The 18164-nt window shown below is 42.8% G+C and overlaps 1 protein-coding gene and 1 long non-coding RNA gene across 6 annotated transcripts in view; one reads left to right on the top strand and one right to left on the bottom strand.

Annotated features, from left to right (window-relative positions):
- Positions 1–3731, top strand: part of LOC141488852 (uncharacterized) — a 49562-nt gene extending 45831 nt beyond the window's left edge. For 3 of the 4 annotated variants that reach the window (XR_012468824.1, XR_012468825.1, XR_012468823.1), the window contains exons 2-3: positions 111–243; positions 3340–3731. This is a non-coding gene — a long non-coding RNA (uncharacterized LOC141488852). Of the gene's footprint in view, positions 1–110; positions 244–3336 lie in introns of all 4 variants that reach the window. The other variant, XR_012468826.1, reaches the window with a different exon arrangement.
- The window catches only part of SPECC1 (sperm antigen with calponin homology and coiled-coil domains 1), a 413523-nt gene continuing 395840 nt past the window's right edge, over positions 482–18164 (bottom strand). The window contains exons 11-12 of one of the 2 annotated variants that reach the window (XM_074189252.1): positions 5396–5455; positions 482–2686 (exon numbers count right to left, since the gene is read on the bottom strand). In XM_074189252.1, coding sequence (XP_074045353.1) covers positions 2597–2686; positions 5396–5455 — 150 coding nt within the window. In that variant the 3' untranslated portion in view covers positions 482–2596. The remainder of the gene's footprint in view (positions 2687–5395; positions 5456–18164) is intronic. The other variant, XM_074189253.1, reaches the window with a different exon arrangement.

Here is an 18164-nt window from a genome sequence, read left to right as displayed (position 1 = left end):
TGCTTTGGGACATAATCATTGCCAGACATGTGTTCGCGTCTTTTCCAATTCTTTTTATGTGTCTGTGGAATGAATGGCTGAAAAAAATGTGCCCTCTTTGGTATACACAGAGCTTGAATAGGAGAGGAGGAAGGGATCTTTGAGAACATTGAGTCCAACCCTGTCATGGTCCGGGGAGGAATCGGAGCCCGAGAGAGGACAAACCAGGTTCAGAGCCCAGGTCATCTGAACCCCCCGCCCCAGGTCAGTGCTCTTTCCCTTTCTGGATCCCGTCTTCCTACGTGATTGGTCCACTACCAGTAAGATGTAGATGCTGACTTCTCTTCCACCAGCAAGGAGAGATTAGACTCAGTTATCCACTGGGTCCTTGTCTGTCTGACCAGATGCACGTCTTTGGGAGCTGGGCTATAAGGATGGTGGGAGCAACCGGGCTTTTGGCCCTGGGGCACATACACTTAAAAGGCTGTATCCATTTGAAACAATTTGTTAAAATTCAATTCATTTATATTTTGACATCATTTTTATTCCTTCAACAGCATAGACATTGGTTAGTTAACCAGTGAAACTGGTTATACAAGGAAGCTACAAGAAGGCACACTTCTCCATTTCCCCCGCCCCTTGAAGGTTAGGGGAGCTCTAGCTTACCCTGTCTTGCTCTTCCCTCGGCAGCAGCTGCAGCACACAGTGTCCTGGAGTCTCTCTCCCCTTACTCCCTCCCCCCATTTCCACATGGGCTGTTGTCTTATGTTTTCTACCTCCATCCCACTTCCCAAGGTCCTTGGGGAGTCTTTCCTCCCATGGCATCGGCATCCTGGGTCTCTTTCAGACCACCATGATGAATTGGAGAGTATAGACCCCAATACTTGTAGTTATAGCTTTTTCATCTCAGAGTCAAAAGTCTAGTAAGAGCCCAAAGTCACAATTTGAGCCTCATCTGAGCCCACTTTCACTACATTGCTTAGATGGTCAGTTGTAATAATTCTCTGCTTCCCAACCCCCTTAGGTATGTCAATATACCAAATGTGATTCAATTTGCAGATGGCCTCTCACCCAGAACTTGGTCTTTGTGTGCTAAGTGCCAAGTCACTAGTTATATGTTTTCCTTAATTTCTTGATGAAGTTAGAAACATCATCCTGTCTGACATGTAGCTTAGAACATCTACCAATGGTTCCCCTGTCCTTAGCATTTCTGAGAAGACAGTGGGCTCTTTGATAAAGAATCAGACTTTTTTCAAGAAAATACGATCGGTCACTAAAAGTCCACATCTTTGTTTTTTAGTTCTAGTTGAGAAGAAGCCACCAACCCAGATCCCCCTGCAGCAACTCTCATCCACTGCCTCCAGTTTTGTTTTGCCCAGGATATGGGGGATGTCTTAGGAAATTGTAGCCTTTCTAAAGATGGGATCTTGTGTTCAGTATCAACTTTGTCCAGTTTCCCTTGGGAAAACCATTAACTCTTTGTAGAGGGTCCCCCAAACACAGATCCATTAGACAGACCTAGGCAGCTTCATATGCATGATGGGTATGTTGTGTTTCCCTGCCCAGCCACATGCAGGAGATGTTGCTGTACCCATTGGGGGGTCACACAGGGTATCTGTGTGGATCTGATTAGATGGTTACAGTTACTTATCTATCTCAGTAGTGGTTCTGGGAAAGGGTCAGAGACTGGAAGATGTTCCAGTGAGAGGAAGTGACTTATGCATGAATTAGCTCATGTGTCTATCCATCTAGAAGACACCCATGGAAAGGATCCCTCACTAAACACAGGCCCAAGGGTATCATTCATACATCTGAGGATAGTACCGGAGAGTGGGAGTTCCCACCCTTCATATCTGCAGGTCACACCTGTTTTCCAGCACTTTGGGAGTCTCACTTTTAATAACACTGTCCCATCTCCTAGTTGGCTTCCATCTATCTTGACCACGTGAAAGAATGCATGTTTTTGCATTTGGGGAGGGGATGAGGGGCAGGGCAGGCAGGAGCCAACAGGAGAATTTAGTGTTTGTAAAGGCAGAGATCAAGGTTTCTTCCCCCCCCAAATCTTTTTTTTTGGTTGGGGGGGGCAGGGGGCAGTGGGAGGAAGGAATCTGAAAGTTGATAGAAGAAAAACTTCCAGCTGCCCATGTGGCAGTCTGTTGTCTCTGCAGTCAGCAGCCTAAGACCACGTATGGAGTGGTAGAATGGAGAAAGTGGGGTTTGGTTTGTTCAGTCAGAATGGATCTTGATTCTGGAGGGAACTCGTGTCCAAAATGAAGTCATTCCCTTTAGACCCATCATCTGGAATAGAAAATCTTCTCTGACCCTCGACTGATCAGGGTGTGTGCCTGTGTGTGTGTGTGTGTGTGTGTGTGTGTGTGTGTGTGTGTGTGCCTATGGGAGGCCTTGGATGTGTTGGCATATTCGGCCACAGTCCCCCTCTCTTTGCAGTTCATTCTGGACCACCAAAGAGTCTTGCTTCAGAACCAGGAGCCTTGATTGGCTGATGGAACAGGATGGAGAATTCTTTTCGTTTCCTCTATAAAGTGACCGAGTGCTTCTGCGGCATTCCCCTTTCTCTGGTCTCTCCTCCTCCTCCATCTGTCTCTTCCCGAGGGGCTTAGGTCTCAAAGTACTTGTAGATCTGGGCCACATACTGCATCACACTCTGCCAGTCAGGGCGATCTGTGTACAGCATCTCACTCAGTTCCTGTGGAGAGACAAAAACAGTTTCCTAGCTGGAGGGGAAAGAGCAGGGAGTGAGGCATGGGGCAAGTGGCAAAGCCAGGGGCATGCTTCCTCCTTCCTGGGAAGGAATGGGGAGGAGCTCTAAATGGGCAGAGGTCAAGACTCTGAGATGTTCTTTCCTAAGAATTCTCCAATCTGATGATAATCAGATCCTGGAGAGCAGATTTCCACTCAAGCATCTAAATTGAGTTTGGGACAATCAGTGAGTTTCTGAGAACTGTCCACCAAGCAAATGAAAAATATTCCTCTCTTTAATTAGGAGATGCCGATCTCTTAAAAAGAAAAATGCAGGGACTGACCACCATTTTATTTAACTAAAGAGTAGCCTATTTTAGATGTGAACCAGATGGGTATCCTTTTGTTTCTGCAGCCCAGCCTTCATCTGTTAATAGTTCATAAGGTAGGAATAATTGCCAGCAGCCAGTGGGTACAAGGCTAAGGCCAGAAAGATGAGGTTTGTTTCCTGGAGGTTCAGGACAGTGCCAGGGCAGATGGATAATCTGTCAATTAATCAATACACATTCATTAAGAACCTACTAAGAGCCAGGCATTGGGATTGCTAGGCACTGGGGATGTAGAAACTGAAATGAGAGAACCTTTGTCTTCTGGCAGTAGGAGAAGGAGATGAAGGTAGAGGAAAAGGAGAAGACAAAGAAAAGAAGATGAAGGAGGAGGAGGAGAGAGGAGGAAGAAAAAGGAGAAGAATAGAAAGAAGAGGAAGAGGAGGAGAAAGATGAAGAAGGAGGAGGAGGAGAAAGAATACATCCTCTCTTCATCTCTACCTTATAGAGCCCTTCTCTTTCTGAAAGATCTAAAAGATCCAGAATCACATTCCACGTGTGAGGTTCTTAAACTGGGGATCCATGGCTCCCCAAGGGGGATCTCTGAGGAGTTTAGCGATAGAATTCCGAGGGTCTTGTGAACTCAAATGGGAAAAATCACAACTTTATGTCAATATAATTGAATTCTTTGTTATTTTATATATATATATATATATATGTATATATATATATATATATATATATATATATTTTATCATACGCATTTACAAACATGATTCTGAGGAGAGCTCCCTAGGCTTCCCCAGGTTGCTGCTCAAAGGGTCCATGGCAGTTAAAAGATTAAGAGTTCCTGTTAATGAGTTTTCTCATCCCCCATAGCTAGTTCCTTTCTTCCCTAACAACCCTGTATTCAATTATTTTGCATTTATTTGTATTTATATATGTGGATGTGTATAAATATATATATGCTTTTGGGTGGGTAACCCTCATTAAAACACGAGTTCTTCATGAGTTGGGATTGTTTCATTCTTCACACTTTTACCCGCAAACAGTAGGTAATTAATAAATGAGTGGAAGAAGCAGAGGCAAAGAAGGGATTGACAAACTATTTTATTTTGCTAGAAATGTCCAAAAGTGAATTGGAAAACCATGTTGGACTTTTTCAGAGATCACAAAAGAATAGCCAGCCTACAAGTAAGGCAGGAACAGAATGCCATGTGATACAATCAACACAACCGTACAACACTCAGTGTCTGTTACTGGGCACTGGAAGGTCTGATGGGGCCCCATTAATGTGTCATTTATCTGCTGTTTAAACAATGTCCACAACATACTTGACTGACTTGTTCCCTGGCAATATGAAAGAATAAGCCTATTTTTTGACTGTGGGGTTGGGATGGGGGTTGGGATGAGGAGTTGAGAGTCGGACAGGGAGACCCCCAAACTGAAAAGACAGGGAGATCCCAAAAGTGAAATATGATTGTTCCAGTGAGTGTTGAGGGCGAGGGATCAGTCGTGGTCTCTTTAGAAGACAGGGCCTGGATGTTGGGTAGGCTAATGGGTGAATACAAAAGAGCATTTGCTTACAGGCTCAAGGGAAGCAAGCATAAGCATCACATAGAGATGGGGGAGGAGGTTTAAGTAAGGACAATCAAGTCGAGGCTCCAGTGTGGCAGAGCAGATGCCACCTTGCTTTGGAAGAAGTGATTTCCTACCAGAAATTTTCCTATTCCTGTGACATCACAAGTTCCTGTCCCTAGCCTGATCATTGACATAGTCATTGACTTAGCACCAAAAGAATCACTATTTCATGGAATGTGGGAGTTGGAAGAGACCTAGGAGGTCATAAATCAGGACTGGGAGCTGAAGGCTCAATATGGGAGGGAAGTGGGGGATTAGAATAGATTAGATTCAGAAATAACTGCTCATTAGGCAAGCTATCATGCATGCATGCATGCATGCTTTCATTCATTGGAGACCCCTGACCTCTTTCCATTGTGGGGAAAGGACAGAAAGTTCTATTAATGTTTTCTCTGATAAGACCAAGCTTTTAATTCCTAGTCCTTGTTTTTTCAATGCATTAATGGATCTATGAACTCATTGATGTAATTACACTCCTCAGGAAAGCAGGTCCCAAACCATTTGTGCTTGCCCATCCCCATTCCTGTACAACTTTGTAGATGGCCAACCCATGATAAATTCTTATATCACCCTATCTTAAGAGACGAGATTTGTGTTTACTGGTATCCAACCAATGGGAAGCCTTAAATTTCGGGCTTGTGAATAATGAGCCTCTTTGGATGAGGGATTTCAATTTCTAGGCATCTATGGGTCCCTTGCCTCAGATCACTAGCTAAAGCCATTTCAAGTATACAGCGGATTATACTCACCAGGCTGGGGGTGATGCCAACACTCTCTGCAGCTTGGAATGCCAATAAGAGATTCCTTTTCTGGGGGTTGGGAAAAATGAAAAAAAGGGATGTTAACAACTGAATAAAAAAGGGTCAGTTTTCTACTGTGTTGATTCTCTCTAAAAATAAGAGTCTCAAATGCCATAGAGAATCCAAAGACAATGATTGCCCAAATGATCTGGAATTTAACCCCTTATATTTATTCTGTATTTCCCTATGTCCTTGTTGTCTCCTCCATTAGAAAGCACGAATTGTTCTGTTCTTTGTACATGCAACTCTAGAACAGTACATAGGAGGTAGTTAATAAATGTTTATTGATTGACTGAATGTTTAAAGTTCTCATAAGAGACAGGACACCAATCTAATCAGACTTTATGGCCAAAAGATCAGACAATTATTTCTCTTCAAACTTCCCATGTATGGCTATGATTCTTCATAACAAGGAACTTTCATTTGGAAAGACCTCTTAGGATGGAGACTGAACAAAGTAAGCAGAAAATAACTTATGCAATAAGCAACATGGTAGAAAAAAAGAAAAAAAAAACTTTGCAAGACCAGAAACTCTGGTCTATTCAATGGTACACCTCCAGTCCAGAGGGACGAGAAGATGAAACATCACTAATCTCCTGCTACAGATATGATGAACTTAAAATGCAAAGGAAGCTATATTTTCTGGCATGGTCAATGTGGGGATTTGTCTTACTGGACTAGGAATATTCAGCATGAGAGATTTATTTTTAAATTCTGTTTGTTTAGTTGTGAGGAGAGTGGGAAGGACAGATTACAAATGCATGAAAAATAAAAATTTTGAAAACAAGAAAACTTCAGTTTGGACCATTTCTAAAGAAAGGTGGAAGCTTAACAGAGATTTATTTAGTGATAACTGCCACACATCCCCTCCCAAACACATAAACACACATCTACATCCATGTGTATGCGCAGGTCTTTGTGTGTTGTTCATGAGCTTTCATCGTTCATTGGGGCACACAATTCAGCTGCCATCGAGTTCCCCAAATGGAACCGAGGATCCCTTGACAAGTTCTTATATCCACACCCTCAGATACGTGTTTCTAAAATGGCTGTAAAACCAAGTTGTTCAGAATGTCCAATTAAATTGTGTCCTGTCTCAAATGAGGGCCTCAGATCATTCAGTCAATCAACAAACATTTATTAAATGTCTACTATATACCAGGCACTGTCCTGGGTCCTGGAGCTACAAGCACAAAGAACAGAACAATCCTTACTTTCTAATGGAGGAGATTACAAGGACATAGACAGGGATATAGAGAATAACTATAAAGGCTTAAATTCAAATGGGTGGAAAGTGAATCAACCCCTAGAGTCCAGGCATCTGGGTTCAAATCCCATCTCCAATGCTCATGACTTATGTGGCTTTTAACAAATCACTTAACTTCCCTGGAGCTTAGTTTTGGCATCTGCAAGATGAAGGGGTTGGACTGGACAACCTCAGAGGTTGTCCTTTCTGTTCTAGGTCAATGATGTCACAATCCCGCAATTCTGTTTGAAAGAATATTCAGCCCAGGGGCAGGAGTATATTGAAGCAAAAAACTACTTTATGTACTGGATGCCGAGGGGACAACAAGAAAAAGGGAACAGTCCTTTCCCTCAAGAAGCTGACATTCTCTAGCATTGATGAATTGTTTGAATCCAGCTTTCATTCTATGAGTATTTATTATGTTACAGGCTAGGGAGACAAAGATGGAAATTAAATAGAGCCTGCCCTCAGGAAGATTACATTCTTTATGGCTAATGGATTGTTGCAATTCTTTTTTTTAATGACTGACATCACCATCACTTCCCTTTCCCTCCCTTCTGAGAGCCATCCCATAAGACAACAAGTGCCTACTAAGCACTAAGCGATGGGGTACAAGACAAATTTGTAAGTCTCTGTCCTCAAGGGGCTTCTAATATACTGGGGGTTTACAACATGGAAGCAGGTAAGTGTTCGTTCAATCACTTAAGTAGGAAGGACGGAACGCTACCTTGAAAGCTTTCCTGTAGGGGACAGTCTATGAGTTGAGCCTTCAAGGAATCAAGGAACAACCAAGTTAAGAGAGAGAAACACTGCAGACATTGGGAGGGAGAAAATGTCACTAAATCAAAAGCTAGAGGGTTTTCCCAAGACTCTGGTGTCTGACTGTAATGAAAGCAAGGGGTGTTTTCCAAGTCAATGATGAACAAAGAAGTAGCCAGTTCAGGCCCCCATTGGGAACCAAACTCAAAAAAGACTTGGAAATAATATCTAACATGGACCACCATTGAGAGTGGCTGGTTCTTTGTTTATAAAAATGATTTTTATGTGTCTCGACAGCAAAGGGGGCACAAGGAGCCAAACGTTATTACCCTAATCCTCATTACCATGGGTAGGTCTCTAGAACCATGGCCAAGGGCACAAAGTGTAATGAACCATTTGAGCTGCTCCCATTATGAGAGGATGGAGCCAGGGCCCTGGTAATCACTGAAGTCTTTGACAATCATCTTCCGAGACCATTTGGCCACTTACTGGGTTCATTATTTGATGCTTGGGAGAAAAATTCTGACCCCATTTCCTGGGACTTTACAATAATGCAAAATACTGTGGAAAATTTTTAGCAAAGTAAAATCATGGACTCCTAGCTTGGAGAGACCTCAGAAGCATCTACTCCAACAATCCCCTCATTTTACAGAGAAGGAAACTGAGGGCAAGAATGGTTGATTTGGGATTATAGCTCCAAAGCTAAAAGGAACTTCAGAGGCCAGCAAGAACAACTCTCATTTTTTAGAAGGGGTGACTGGATGATTTATAAGACTATATATTTTTATTAATGTTATATTTGAGGCACAGTGAATGGAGTATGGAATCAGAATCTGGCCTCAGATACTTACTAGCTGTGTGACCCTGGACAAGTCACTTCACTCTGCTTCTCTTTCCTCATCTGTAAAATGATCTGGAAAAGGAAATGGCAAACCAGCCTTGGCAAGAGAACCCCAAATGGGGTCACAAACTCTATATGATTTCTCTATATAGATGTGTATATTTTATATAAATAGAAATTTTATGTACTTGGAGTCTTTCCCATTAGAATAGAAGTTTATACTTGTACCCCCTCTTCCCCCGAGTCCAACACAGGGTCTGGTACTTAACAAATGACTTGCTGATTGAATGGAAGAGATCTCTAGTCCAACCCTCTCATTTTACAGATGAGGGAACTGTGGCCCAGTGAGATTCAAAGACTTGACTAAAGTCACAGAAGCAGTAAGAGGGTAGAAGTTGGATTTCAAACCAGACCTTTAAACTCCAGTGGATTCTTCCCATCTTATATCCCAGAGTTTATATTTGGAGTTAATTTAAAATTTCCATGGATTTTAAAAAATGACTTAAAGGGCACCTGCCCACTCCAACCACTCCATGGAATCAAACTATGGTTCACCTCTAATATCATTAACTTGAACTTGGAAATCTAGAGGTGAGTGGTTTCCTTGGGCAACACAGCTGCCCACTCCTCTCATTCACTCACTCAGGAGGCATCTGCTAGGCCCTGTGTGGGCATTGGCGGACACAAATGGGAAACAGTTCATACGCCCAAGGACTGGCACTTGAGAAAAGTTAGGGTCAAGTGAAAGTTTTTTGGAGACTGAGAGAGAGTCTTGGGCTGCTTATGGGCAGCCTAGAAGAAGTCATTAGGGAAGGAGAGATAGATAATTAAAAACAAGAGTCAGGAGGGGAGGAGATCAAGCAGAGAAGTAGAAGTGAGGACCTGGGGAAAGGGAAGGATCACCTCTTCATCACTGGAAGAGATGAAGGGGAAAGATGTAAAGGGGTCTTGAGATACAGTGTAAAGGAGAAGAGGGGGGCAGGCTGAGAGAGTGGATCTGTCAGCAGACAAGGCCCTGGACTAGACTCTCAGATGGAGAAGGAAAAGGACTATATACCAGGGGTAGAAAGAGGATGCTACAGAATGACTTGGTGAAGTATGGTGCATCTCATGGAATTAGCGTACCAGAGAAAAACATCCAAAAAAGGAAGCGTGGCTGGTCATGCAGCAAGAATGACAGCGTGAACAGAGAGAGAGCCCATGTGATATCCATCCAGGGATATCCATCGCACCATTGCCACTGCAGAAGTAGAGGGTGGACTCTTGTATATTGGCCTGCCCCTCAGCAGGAAGGGAGGAATGACTTATGGAGACCACAGACAATCAAGGAATAAGGGGGTATATATAGGCAGATGGGTTTTTGGACTTGCCCAGATGGACCCATCTCAATGTCAAATAATACTATGTATGATTATTAGAGCTAGATCATAGACTTAAGGCTGCCATGTACCTCAGAGGTCACTTTTACAGATGAGGAAACTGCAATGACTTGCAAGGGTCACACAGCTAGGCTAGATTTGAACTCAGCTCTTCCTGACTATAGACTCTCTATATACTCCACTATCTTAGTCTCCTGGTCTTTTAAAACTCCATGAAGGTACTGATAGCCTTGGAAGGGGCAGAAGTGGCCAGGGATTTTCACTGCATTGATCACTGAAAAAATATTGAATGGGGATGAAGCAACCAAGATGGCAGAGATGAACTTGGAGTTTTGCAACCAGACAGAGAAAAACCACCTGGAAAAATTCTGCCTGCTTAGTAATCTGGCATCTGGGACTTCTGACAGAGTCAGGAGACTTGGATTCTAATTTCATCTCCACTGCTAACAAGACCCAGCCTCTCTGGACCTCATTTTTCTCAGACTTAAGATGAGAAGGGTTGAGATAGGTGATCTCTGGTGGTCTTTCTAGATCTATTCAGCAGTCAATAAGTAATGAACTCATGTCTCTTGGTACTTCAAGATTTACAGAGCTTTCCCTCACAACAGTTTTGGGAGGTCAGAGGTAAAGGTAGCTCATGGCCACATAGTTAGTGTGGGTGGACAGGGTATCACAGCTTATTAGAGTTGAGAGATCACTTAGGGATCTTACAGATAAGGAAACTGAGTTGTGTGATTTGCCAAAGGTCACAATGTAATAGTGATAGTAGCAGCATCAAAGTAGTAATGCTGATGATAACAACGATAATTATTGGCATAGATAAAACACTTGAAGATTTGCTGACAAATGTCCAGTTTGATCCTTGCCATAACCTTGGTGGCGGTATTATTATTATCTCCCTTTTACTGAAAGGAAACTGAGATAAATAGAGGTTCAGTGACTTGCCCAAGGCCACACAGCTAGGTAATTATTAAGTGTCTGAGGGTGGATTTGAACTCAGGTCCTCCTGACTCCAGGGCTAGTGCTCTATCCACTGTGCTACCTAGCTGCCTCAGGGACAAAGAATTTTGGTTCAAACCATCTTTGAGTCTTCCATATTTAAAACCCTGGTGTCATCTTTAACAATTTTCTTTTAATTACTCAACCCCTGACATACATATATATATATATATATAATATATATATATATATATATATTATATATATATATATATATATATATATATAAAATACATTATATGCCAGGGGCAGAAAGAGTTCTGATAGGTCCTGAATAAGTGCCTGGTGAATTCAGTCCTCTGATGAGATCATCTTTGTTGTCTCGCAGTCTAGTAGTGGAGAAAAGAGACATGCACAGTATGCTACAGGGAAGGCTGCAATAGACTTTAAAATCGAAGTACAAAAATTAGAGAAATTCAGATGGGGGAAGGTGAAAGGGAGAGGAGAGAGAAAGAGAAAGGGAAAGAGAGGGGGAACAGAAATAGAGATAGAGGGAAAGAGAGAAAGCAGGAAAGAGAGAGAGAGAAAAGAGAGGGAGAGAAATAGAAAGGAGGAAAGACAGACAGAGAGGGGAGAGACAGACAGACAGAGTCAGAGACAGAGAGAAATAGAGAAAGAGAGAAAGAGAGAGAGAGAGAGAGAGAGAGAGAGAGAGAGAGAGAGAGAGAGAGAGAGAGAGTTGGGGGATATGAAAACTGAGTGAAACTTCAAGGACAGAAGAGGGTACTGGTAAACAGTTAACCAGCTTTTCATTGGAGCTGTGTGTAAACTGGGTACATATTTAATTTTCATCATTAGTAATCATTTCTCCCTCACTTAAAGTTGAGACAACTAACAAAACAATTAATCAAACCCTAATTTGTAGAGTTTGCTAATTCCTGAGGTGGAGGACATTCTAGTTAGAGAAAACTCTACAAAGGTACAGAAGTGGGAAAACACAAGGGCTATTCAAAGATAAATGCATGGGGGGAGACAAGGAAGAATAGGGGTAGGGGAAAAGCTCTGGCTCTTGAGGACTTTGGTTTAGATCCTATTTCTGCTCATTTCTGCCTGGAGGATTTTCAGCAAGTCACTCCATCACCTCCATCAAATGAAGGAGTTGGCTCAAAAGACTTCTGAGATCTCTTCTAGTTCATCTCTGATCCTCTGAACAGAGAGACCTTGAGGTCTAGAGTTCACCTTATGGGTTAGACTAAGGAGCTTGGCCTTTAGAACCAAGGCGGTGAAAAGGAAAGGACTGAAGACTTTGAATGGGGGAGCTGATTGGGAGAGCAAGGAATAGGCAGGGATGGGACGGAGTAGACAGCAGCTGGGGGGAGGGGGTCAGCTTTAATGGGAAGGAAGGAAAGGCAACCAGACCAGACTACCCCCTCTCCTATGTTCCCCAAACCAGGCTTCTCCTCTATCCCCAATGGAATCTGCTCAGCCTTGCCTCACTAGGGAAGTCTGTTGCAAAGCAGTCTCTCTTTTTTTTTTTTATTAAAACAAAACAAATAAACAAGCTTCAAAACAAAAGGAAACCTTCCTTTGATTGTATCTAAGACGCTTTGATTGTATCTTCCTTTTAAGTCATGGGAGAAGACAGGCTGCTAGTTCTTTCTGAACTTTCCTATTTGATGCAGATGTCCAGAATTCCGGGGTCAATTAATTCCAGTTAGTAAGAGGCTGTCCCAGATCCTAGAGCTTTAGGGACAGTCAGTGGCCAAAATCGGACAAAATCTATTCAGAATTTTGCTTTTAATAGACTTTTTTTTTTACCAAACATAGAATAAACTTGCCTCCACTGCTCTCCTTCTGGGAAATAAGACATAGCACACCATTCATGTCTTCTTCAATTTATCAATTCATTCATTTGATAGAACGTAAACCAGAGCAGGGATGGTTTCATCTTTTGACTTAGGTGGTATCCTGGAAAGAGCACTGGCCCTGAAGTCAGGACCTGAGTTCAAATTTGACCTCAGCCACTTGACATTTACTAGCTGTGTGACCTTGGACAAGTCACTTAACTCCAGTCGCTACACACACACACACACACACACACACACACACACACACACACACACACACTGTCTGATACAGTAGGGACTTAATAAATTCTGGTGAATGACTGAATTGATAATTCGTTTATTCATTAGCTTCCATTAAAAGCAGGAAGAGAATTTAGAACCTATTGAGGGCAGCTAGGTGGTGCAGTGAATAGAGTACCGGCCCTGGAGTCTGGAGGACCTGAATTCAAATCCGGTCTTGGTCACTTAATAATGACCTAGCTGTGTGACCTTGGGCAAGCCACTTAACCCCATTGTCTTGCAAAACACACACACACACACACACACACACACACACACACACACAGAGAAAAATAATAGAAGCTACTGAGTCCAACCCTCTCATTTTAAAAATTAGGAAATTGAATTCCAGAGAAGGCAAGTGACTTACCCAGAGTTACACAGCTACTAAGTGTCTGAGGCAGGAAAAGGCCTCAGATTTTCCAGATTTTCAGGACCAGTGTCCCATCCAGTGCTTTCTAACCACATTTTATGGCAGTGAGTTTAGAAGTGTATAATCTGAATGAGATTTATTTAAGGCCCTATGGTGATCTCATTCAACTCCTTCATTTTATAAAGGAAACCTCAGCGATTCAGAGATTGAGTCACTTGCCTGAGGACACACAGCCCCCATCTTCTGACTCCCCACTGGGCTATACTTCCCCAGTCCTCTCTGTTCCATAGCCACTGTTCTCTAGTCTGTACCACTTCTTCCTCACCCTGGAGGTCCAGAAGGAGAGAATTCAACCCCAGGAATCAGTGAGCTAAATGTTCCTTCTAGAAGATCTCTCTCTGGCAACCACCATTTCTTTAATTCTCTATAAGCACAGAATTTGAATTCTAAGTTTTGTATTATATCAATCAACAAATATTTATGAGTTGCCACTTGCCAGGTACTGTGTTAGATGTTGGGGACACTGGATCAAAGGGAACCAGTCCCTGACCTCATGGAACCTACATTCTATTGGGGGAAAGGGGGAGTCATGGATACAGATAAGTAGAGTCAAAATATTGCTTTTGTGAGCTGTATCTGTGATTTCATTGGCATGGGAAAATCATAGAGAAGGAAAGCCCTCAACCAAACTACATGGGCACTAGCCTGATATTTCAATGATATGCCCAGGGGCATGCAGCCCTTGAGTGTGGTTCTTCTGAGATCTGAAGGAAGACAAAAGTGAGAAGGGGATGGGGAGAGAAGTCCAGGTTTGGGGGATGGGCTGCCAAAGAGATGGTATTCCCATCTAGATAGAAAATAGAACATTTGGGTGAGGAGAAGCTGTACCACTGAGTACATGGGTGGGGGGAGGGGAGGTTGTGTAAGAAGCCTGGAGAAGTGGACAGAAGCCCAGCTGGGATGAACTGGAAACACCAAACAGAAGTGTTTGCATTTGATGCCAAAGGCCCCAGAGGAGGCACTAGGGCTTATTAAGGAAGAGACACAGATCTGTCCTTTAACTCTGATAGAATTATTTAATAATCTTGCTATTCAGTCATTTTTCAGTCATGTCTGACTCTTTGTGACCCCCCCCCCCCACGAGGCCTTCTTGGTTTGCCAGTTCCTTCTCCAGCTCATTTGATGGATGAGGAAACTGAAGTGAAGTGACTTAACCAGGGTCACACAGTTAATAAGTATCTGAGGTTAGATTTGAAATCAAGCCTTCCTGTCTCCAGTCACTAACTGCTTAGTTCCCAACTAAAATAAGAGACTCTGGTCATGTTTATTCATTCATTCATTTATCACAATAAGAGCACAAATTAATAGAGAGCTTTAAGGTTTGCAAAATGCTTTACAAATATTAGCTCATTTTATTCTTCCAACAACTAACTGAGATAAGTGCCCTATTTTATAAAGGAGGAAACTGAGTTAAACAGTGGTTAAAGGATTTGTCCAAGGTCACACAGTAAAGCTGAATTAGAACTCGGGTCTTCCTGACTGCATGTAGATACTAATTTATATTCTTCCCAGGTCAGGTCACTGTTCCTTCACAAATTCACATATTCCATACTTTGTGAAACCTAATAATTGACTTGCTCCAGCCTCTTTACTCGATTTTAAATGAGGTAAAACCTCCAAAAATAGTAAACTTCCCTTTTGGGGGGGAGGGGGTGTTTGAAACTGGTCAATTAAATTTCACACCAACAACATTCCAGCCTGGGCATCCTAGCATCAGTACTGACTCCTGTTGGGTGTGGAGGAAGAATTCTCTAATGGAGAGCTCCTCAAGGCTCAAGGGGACTTCACTTGGGCCCCTGGTCTTATCTCAGTTTTGCAGTGAACTCTACTGTACCTATTTCTGGATGACTGGACGACCAAACGATAAAAGGAGAAATCCTCCCCTGGAGTTAGGAACAAGGGCCATGACCTTCCCTCCCCTCCCATCTTCCCCCGTCCATATGGAAGTTGTGGGCTTCCTGCCAGATTGATAATGGAGTGTGAGGAAGTACAAGTAGCTACAATGCAGCAGCTGACAATGGAAAATAAATAAGTTGTGGAACAGGAAGCTGGTGTTTAATTTTCTATTGCACGTCGCCATGTTGGCAGGAGATGGCCAGCAAAGGGTCAGGGGGCACACTATGAATCATCCCAGTGGTCCCATTGAGTCATTACAGGACTAAAGGAAGGATAGAAAGTCACAGGAAACAAGACCTCCTCCTCGTCAGAGCACATGGAGGTGGGTATGGTTTCTTAAAAATGTCGTCAGCCTACCAAGTTGGAAAGGGTTCAAGTGCAGATCCAACAATCAACAACTATTTATTAGGCACCTACTGAGTCCCATGTATTGGTGATATAAAGACAAAACAAACAGCATCTCTCAAGGGCATCACCATCTTCCCAGTTGCTCGGCCTTAGAACTTTGATGTCTTCATGGATTCTTCACTCAGTCTCATCCCGCCATCTTTAATCTATTGCCAAGACCTGTTATTCCTAGCTTTTTAATAGTCCTCAATATGTCTCCTTCTCTCCTCTGACACTGTCACTCCTCTGGCGTAGACCCTCATCATCTCACACCTGGACCACTGGAATAGTCTGCAGGTGGGTCTCCTTGATTCAAGTCTCAAATCTCTTCCCACTCCAAGCCATCCTCTAAGCTGTCAAACTTGGGGAGATCTGAACACATCACCTCTTCGCCCATCTGAGAAATGCTAGTGGCTCCCTATCACCTCCAGGATCAAACATCAGACCTTCTGTTTGACTCTTCAAGACCTTCACAACCTGGCTGCTTCTCTCTTCCCCTTCTTATATCTCATTCTCTTTCATGCAGGTAAGAAGAAATGATACAAGGACACTCTCAAGGTCTCTCTGAACAATTCTGGGATCAATTGTGAGATGTGGAAGATGTGGGCACAGGGTCATCCAACTTGGGATGCCCCCATCAAAGAAGGTGCCGTGTTCGATCCTGACCAAAGCAGGAAATGGGAAATGCACAAATCTAGAGACATCTCCTTCCCAAATGTTCAAAAAGACTACTTATGCCTGTCCTGTAGAGAACTTTCCAAGATCATTATTGGACTGATCAGCCCCAGTTGGGCCCCAACATCATGATGTCTTTGAAAACAAAGGATGAATAACAATCCTACAGTCCTTTAACATGGCTTCCTTACTATTCCTTCCAAAGACAGTCCCCCTTCCCATTTTTGGCCTCCCCCCCCCCCCCACCTCTTATCTAACCTTAATCACTGTATGGGTGTTGTTCTAGGAAACTGTAACCTGGGAAAGACTTCAGCTTACAAAGTCAAGGTCTCCCGCTGTATCCAGGTTCATCTCCACTTGTCCTGATCCATATCTGGCCCCTGGACCCAGATGGTTTTGGAGGGAAAAGTGAGGCTGGGGACTTAGCATGGCCTCCCCTCACTCAAATCCAATTCACTTGCTTGTCATGGTTTCACCTCTGAGAACGAAGGGCAGATATCAACAACCATCTTCCCACCTCCCTGCCCTTTCACTGGCTGCCTCCCACGCCTGGACACCTTCCCTTCTCACCTTTGGCCCCGACTTCCTTCAAGAATAAGCTAAAACCCTGTCTGCAAGCCACCTTCCTCCTCAATGTCAGCATTTTCCGTCTGAGATCACTGTCCTTGTAGTGCATAGTTATTCACATATCTCCTTCATTAGAATGTAAAGGTAGGGACCGAGCAGTGGCTTTCTTTGCATCCTTAGTTCTTTTTTTAAAATTTTTATCTAAGACAATTGGATTAAGTGACTTGCCTGAGGTCACCAGCTAGGAATTTATTAAGTGTCTGAGGGTGGATTTGAACTCAGGTCCTCCTGACTCCAGGGCTGGTGCTTTGTCCACTGTGGCACCCAGCTGCTCTGCATGCTTAGTTCTTAATATAGTGACTGGCAGATAGAAAGTGTCTAATAAATGTCAGCTGACTGACCTGCCCCCAGAGATCTTATAATCTTTGGGGGGGAAAGGAACTATTTGGAGGAAGAAGGGGTACACTAAGAATTTACAAGAGGTGAGAGAAGCTTTTCAGTGTTAACTGGCCAAGTGCATGAGGCACTCAATGGACAGTAGTACAAGTGGGAAGGGGGGCTTTAGAAAATGGGAAGCTACAGTGAGGTGGGAAGTCAGATGAAGCTATGTGGTGGAAATGGAATTATTTTTATATCATTGAGGGGAGTGGGGTCAAAGATCAGTGTGATACAGAGCACTGGCTGGGGGAAGGTGGGAAAAGGACAAAGACTCTGAATTCAAATTCTAACTTTGGAGCTTTACTGCTTGTGTGGCTTTGGACAAGTCATCTCCACAAGACTCAGTTTCCTCATCTGTAAAATGAAGTTGGACAAGATGAAGGATCTCTGAGGTCTCTTGCCTCACCTAAACTAGGACTCTATGAGGTAGGGTAGGCTGCAATCTGCACTGGTGAATGGAATCTTCCCATCAATGAAAGCTTAGGTCCTTAAGCTTTGGAAGTCAATTGAAGCTAGCAGCAAAATTGTGCAGGCTACTGATATCAAGACCTTCCACAAGTCTAGACTTGGTAATTAGACATCATCCACAGCTCCTCCCTCTCTCCAGTCTGTTGCCAGTTTATTCCCTCTCTGCAATCTGTTGCCAAGTCCTGCTGTTCCTGCCTTGGGGGCAAAAGCAGCATGTTGTATTTTTCATTTCTTTCTTTCTTTTTATTTGCTAAGATCACAAAAAGAATATGTTTTATTTATTTCCCTATTTTTAATTTCTTTTGTATTTTTATTTGCCAAGATTACAAAAGGAGTGTTTCATTTAGTTTCACTTATTTCTGTTTTTTCTTTTGTATTTTTATTGCCAAGATCATAAAAGTGGTATGTTTCATTTAGTTTCATTTATTTCTCCATTTTTTATTTCTTTTGTATTTTTATTTGCCAAGATCACAAAAATAGTAGTTTTTTTATTTCTGTGCTTTTAATTTCTTTTACATTTTTATTTGCCAGGATTGCAAAAGTGGCACTTGATTTATTTTATAC

The sequence above is a fragment of the Macrotis lagotis genome, chromosome 5 (assembly GCF_037893015.1).
Source record: "Macrotis lagotis isolate mMagLag1 chromosome 5, bilby.v1.9.chrom.fasta, whole genome shotgun sequence".
NCBI classification, from domain to species: Eukaryota; Metazoa; Chordata; class Mammalia; order Peramelemorphia; family Peramelidae; genus Macrotis; species Macrotis lagotis.
Note: the sequence above shows the minus strand (reverse complement) of the source record. Positions and strands in the feature narration are given on the sequence as shown.